Consider the following 6,063-nt stretch of genomic DNA (forward strand, 5'->3'; position numbering starts at 1 on the left):
CTAGAATAAAGTCACAAACATAGGGGTACACATTGGATCATGGGCAATACAGGCGCAACTGATTTGAAATATACGGTGTACAATAATTCCGTTAAGATCCGGTGCCAGTGTTGCACATCACAATGTCCCGAACTACATCCGCTGAGATCACCGAATCACTCTATTGGACATCTGATGATCCTCATTTGACTTTTTACTCATCGTTTCAGGATATATCTCATGTTATGTGGACAGGAGTTCAGAAGCAAGAAAGCATAAGCTAAAGTCGAAAGGTCACCAAATTGCCAGCGCTTGAATTGCCAATTTCCTGATTGCTGCAGCGATGGAGGAAACGTTCTTTGTATCTACTGGGATATCGTGACCTTTGCTGTGCACCACCCAGGTCGACATGGATGGATTGCACAGCTGATACAATGCAAGCGAGTACTCAAGCAGTGGATCTTCAGCCCCGCCAATAGTCACTGTTGGGACGTTGATGTACCCCTCCAGATCTGGATCGATCACTGGATCCCCACCTGGATCCATCCGGAATGGTGGGAGGGAGTTAATGAAGATAGCACAGCGAAACAAAGGTAGTTCCTGCGGGTACGACTTTGCACGGTGGATCAAGAATCCAGCTGCCAAAGTGCCTCCATGGGAGAAGCCAAGGACCCCATCGAAAGGACCTTCCTCTTCTACAGCGTCATAAAGACGGTCGTACGCACTCAGTAAAGACTCTCCCTCGGTGTCATTGTCGGAAATGGACCGGGGAAACTTATAATAACTGTAGTAAGGACCGTCGTAGAAGCCCGAGATCCCCGGGCCTGGAATCGAATCCACATCGCCCTCAAGAAAGTGGAACGTCACCGTATTATCGCGACGAAGATCGGTCATTAGACCATCTATTTGTTAAGCTGATTGGTTTGTTCTAAGGCACCGTAGCACGTACTTAGCTGGGTCTGCAAGATCTAGCACACATAGGTGAGTGCCACAAGCCTCGGCCATGCAGTAGATTTGGCTAACCTTGGTATTGGTGCCCCAGCCATGGAGACAAAGTATTTTGAGAGGCATAATCACTGGTGTCTTTACCACAGGTAACCGCCAATCGGTGATAGGTATAAAGCCAGTTGGAAGAGTATTTGTATCTCGATATCAAAAACCATCTTACTCGCATGAATGCGATGCTCATGAGGCAGGTAGACGTCAAAAGTCCCCGTATCACCACGGAACATTTTCTTGAAAATGTCAACGGTCACACATCCCTGTTTGCTTTCTAGGTCTCATGAATCCTAATTGAACTTATTGACAGCCATGCGCTTTCGTGGTAACCTCCTAGAATCAGTAGGTGAGCTACTCTCTATTTTGAACAGCAATGCATGGTCAAATAGGGAGATATTTCCATCACGTAGCAAAACCTTCTCTAATGCAGATCCCATTTTCGTACATCTACTTCCAGTGAATCAATAATAGAGATATGGACAAGTTTCAAGAAAAAGTAAGAGAATGCAAAGAGACACATATGCCGCTCCTAGTATGCATGACTGCCTCGCACACTAACTATTCCGTATAAAAGTCCCTTATCCCGGTGGCGTTCTTTTGGTCGAACTGCGAGATATTAGAAGAATTAACATAGAAAACAATCGGACAGAACCTACTCATTGACAAGTGAATGACAACACTGCCCATTTCTGCAACGCCGCAGAATCGGAAATATTAAACCTTTCATCCAAGGGATATCTTTAGGGAACTTATCATTGTAAAAACCTTGACATCTTTTCTCACTTGAGCATGTATCCGAAATGCAGCTTTTCCGGAGAAGGTGTAGGATCCGTAACGTAGTCGCGTTTTCCCGGTGCAGAGGAATTATCTAACCAATGGGCCGTGTCTTGCTCTATAGAATATTAGAAGAGTTAATATAGAGAATAAACAGTACTTACTTATTGAGAGTTTTGACCAGTAATCCACTTGTGTACTGTTAGACCAATCTATATCTTGGCCTAGGGGATATCCTTTAGGGAACTTTTTATCAAAAAGCCCTTCACATCTTTTATTACTCGAGCATATATCCAAGCCGCAGCAATGGGAATCTATTCACAAGGTCGACGACATACTCGGCTGAATAAACGACCCTCAGGCTTATAGATTTTAATATCCAGAAGTGGGGGATCCTTAACGTCGTCCTGTTTTTCCACGCCGCTGGGCTCTTTAGTGAAGGGAGGGCCTATATCTACAATAGAAGTCAGCCAATATGAGCGACAGTAGATGCCAAGACACTACAAGTAGCGAAGGAGAAAGGTGGGAAAGCCGTTGACCTTGGCTGTTACCTGCAACTGCAGCGGTCGTGAGGCTGGCGAAGGCAGTCAGTAGAACCAGAGGGAGCTTCATCGCGAGCAACTCGGGCCACGCGCAAGTGGAGGTGTAGGCTATGTCTCAAAATCCTGTTTTAAGATAGATGATGAAGATAGTCGACTAAACAGTGTTGGTGTGTGGTGGACAGGATTCCAATGGCCAGAAAAGGGGCAACCTCGAGGGACTTTATCATCCAGACCGAGGAATGTCCACTTTTTCCCAATTACCGCCATGGTGCCCCATCCGATTCAACCTTCTCTATACACAGATCTAGATCCACATCCCAAGCCTGGGAGTTGCTAAAAATATAGATCCCTCAGCCTATAGCGGTCTGAGCAGCGCTTATTCATCCCGACAGACAAAGGCTTCAGAAAGAGAGGCACCAGGCGCCCTGAAAAGTTACTCCAGAGGTCGTCTTTGTCGGTTGATGTCAGAACAAAGATTGAGTTCCCCGGCATGACTTGAGCGAAGCTTTCTGGTTTCATCATCTTTGTCCCATAAACCTTATGCAGTGCCCCGTTGTCCGCTCCGGTAATTGTTCCTGGCATATCTACTCCATACGGCGGACTTTTATCTCTATCAATGACGAGATAAAGAAAAGCGCACGAGCAAATAAAACGGAACAAGCAGCCATGGCTTCCCCCATGTAGCCCCAAGATGTGAGAAGTGATCCCAGCCTTCCCGTTATCATCTCTATACTACGTAGCCATGGCGGTTCACTGTTTTCAAGTCGAATCAGCGGATGGTCGGCCCAAGTTATGAATGACGCTAGTATGGAGATACTCAATTATTGTGATGTTAGTATCAAGACGGAAATGCCAACCGTAAAATACGTACGGATGCAATATCAACTCCTTGGATCCTCTTCCCCGGCCCCCTGGGAATGTTAGTCATATAAGTCCAATATCCCACCAGCATCACATACTCTACTATCATACTGTGCTCCGCTCCACTCCAGAGATCGCCGCCTTATCGTAAGAGTTAATATTAGTATAGGCAATCCCATTTTTATCCTCTCTACTAATGTAGGCAAATCAGATACGGCACCTTAGGCAAGGCTATACACCGAATTGAACCCCACTACTTCTAAATAGCCAGCTCTTGTGTCCAACCGGGGGGGTGGGGGGAAGGGGGGGAAGTCTCAAACGCAAAATTAGATGACTAAGAAATACACATACGAAAGGGGAACCTGAGAGGCAATGATAAGAGATAATATAGAAAGAATGATAGGAGAAAGGAGAAACCAGGCAAGAGAAACAAGTAAAAGCAGAGAAGAGGACCGGCCTACGAACATATAATCTAACAAAAGAAATACACAAGCACACCAAAACGCAAAATTGACCACCCCTCCATCTCAGATGGTTCCCGTATCGCAGATAGCTCTGCTAGTGGTCGCCGTGGGGGTACCCCCTGTAGAGTGTAGCGGCACCTCGAACTCGCTGGGTTCGCGACCATACCTCCTAGGATGTAGCTGAGTTGCGATACCCTTTTTGGCATTTCGCTTTATTCGTAAATAGACAAGAAACGCACCTACCATGACCCCCATGACGGCCATAGTGATGCCAACACCGAGTCCCGCTTTGGCTCCTACCGAGATGCTATTACTTCTGGGTATAGGTGCTTGTGTTGACGTAGAAGACATTGTATCGAATGAGCTTGTCGCAGTGGCAGTAACAGTGGTGGGTCCAATTCCAGGGTGATTGATATTCCAACCTATCACGGGAACCGCATGAACATCCGTAACCTTTGTAAATTCGGTCGTCTTGAAGGCCCAGCCCGTGGACTTAGAAATCTTGTAGGTGACTTTAGTTTCAGAGTGGATGGCGGATACGCAGTCTATGAAATCCTTTGATAATAAGGTATATTGTCTCCGACCTAGGTTAGCATTAGATATACCTAGTAAGGAGTTCACTTACGGGGGATAGTAAGCAACCCCTGTTCTCGATTGGTATAAAACAGAAGTATATACAGAGACGCCAGAGTTGGTAGGGCTAGCCAGAGGGCCAAGCCACTTCTCGGTTGTGAGACCATCGGGCCCTGTTTCGCTATCTGCGTCATACCACTCTTCAACTTCCGGTAGCACACATTTCTTATCTGCAGGGGCATATTCAGTGTATCCTGGATCAAATGCCAGCAGTTTGTCGTCGGACATTAGAAAGATGTTCGAGCACTGAGGATTCCAACCCCAAGGTGTGGCGAGTGGTCTATATGTTACGGCAATCTTGGAAATTGTTTCAGGTGGGTATGATGTCAGTGTCATTGGCTGAGAGGGAGATGGCTACCGCAAAGAAGAGCTTTGAAGAAAAAGAAAAGGGGCTAAAAGGGAGAAGAAATGAACGGTTAGAACAAGATGCAAAATACAACTTTTGAAAAAGTTCGGGAATCTGATGAGAAGAGAAGGAAATCTTTATAACCTCTTCCAAGCCCGAAAGGTAGGTAATGTTGTTCCTGGTCGAGCAAAACAGGGGCAAGTATAGTGAGCATAGGGTCCCACGAATAATTACTTTAGATCGCTGAGGCTGGCCTGGCATCTAGCCATTTTCTACTAATTTCCCATATGCAACAGCGGGTACCTACAGAGAACACCATTTCGGAGAGTCACCATGAGACACGTGCCTACCGTTCTCTTCTTCAAGCAGCTCACAAACAAGGGCATGAGACACCTTGACTACTTCTGCATCACCGGGCTGGGAGGCAGTGGATATGATGGCAACCCCATCATTAGAAGCAAAAGCTTTAGGATATTCCTTCGTTGGGCTCTAGATAGGTTTTGGGTCACCCGGGAAGAGGCATTAAACCCCCAAGCCACGAATCCTATGGCTCCAACCCATCCGCTTGTCATTGGCTGACCTGAAGGACCTGATGTTCCTAGCAGCTAGTCGAATCGTTTTCACTGGCGGAGGGCGGCTTTGGTAAATCGCGTTTCTAGAATTCTGTATGTCTCGGCCGAGCACCATTCATCTCCTTCTGTGTATGCATCCTTGAGCCTCCTATAGGCCAGAACTCTTCTACTACAGCAGGCGAGCGAGAACACCTCGTGATCTCCTTCCGCTATCAAATCAGAGCGGGTTTGAAGATGTCTTTCTTTGTCGGCCAAACTGGTAATGTAGTCAGCCATCATTTATGGCCCGGAAATCCAGCAAAACCCAGCAAAAATGGCTTATACAATTAGGCATCAACCCTAAGGCCCGTCTGAAGTCTTACACCGCCAAACTTTTTTTTTCGCCGCAATGATTCAGTAGTTGAAACAACCACAACTCAGGTTTTTGTAGAGGCGCAAGATCCTTCATGGCCAGTGGAAATGCCTGTGCGAAGCATACCTAGCGTGAAGTTATTCAACATCGATTTACGCCATAATATGCCGTACCCATATTGCGGCAATATTGACAGTGTAGGGCTGGCCCTATGCGTTAGGATATAACTGCATACCTAGTACACTGTAGTGTGAGGGTTTCTAGCGAGTAAATATTGTCCCTAGGTGTTTTTCTGAGTTTTCCATCTCGCACTCGTGGTGCTAAGTGCGCAAGAGATCGACAGCTGAGGGGAATTCCAGGGTTAGGATCAGCTTTCTTTCTTCTGTGGCTTCTAAAGCGAAGCAAGACATATACGAGGCAGCGAGGGAAATATTTGGAAGACCGATTCATAGAAAAAAAGCAAAACAATCTTGGGGTACACACCAGACCCGTCGCTTAGTGAAGCCAAGGCTCCCCTATCTTCAGAGTTAGCTCCCAAAAA

At 46.4% G+C, this 6,063-nt stretch overlaps 2 protein-coding genes across 2 annotated transcripts; both read right to left on the bottom strand.

Annotated features, from left to right (window-relative positions):
* Positions 1-273: 273 nt before the first annotated feature.
* BDV27DRAFT_150671 (putative DUF341 family oxidoreductase) lies at positions 274-1,050 on the bottom strand (the record flags this gene model as incomplete). The annotated part of the gene is made up of 2 exons (XM_032071260.1): positions 274-881; positions 957-1,050. The coding sequence occupies 2 exons, from the start codon at positions 1,048-1,050 to the stop codon at positions 274-276; spliced, it is 702 nt and encodes a 233-aa protein (XP_031921270.1).
* A 2,632-nt stretch (positions 1,051-3,682) lies between these two features.
* Positions 3,683-4,480, bottom strand: BDV27DRAFT_163819 (uncharacterized protein; the record flags this gene model as incomplete). The annotated part of the gene is made up of 2 exons (XM_032073594.1): positions 3,683-4,196; positions 4,245-4,480. The coding sequence occupies 2 exons, from the start codon at positions 4,478-4,480 to the stop codon at positions 3,683-3,685; spliced, it is 750 nt and encodes a 249-aa protein (XP_031921271.1).
* Positions 4,481-6,063: the final 1,583 nt, after the last annotated feature.

The sequence above is a fragment of the Aspergillus caelatus genome (assembly GCF_009193585.1).
Source record: "Aspergillus caelatus strain CBS 763.97 unplaced genomic scaffold BDV27scaffold_356, whole genome shotgun sequence".
NCBI classification, from domain to species: domain Eukaryota; kingdom Fungi; phylum Ascomycota; class Eurotiomycetes; order Eurotiales; family Aspergillaceae; genus Aspergillus; species Aspergillus caelatus.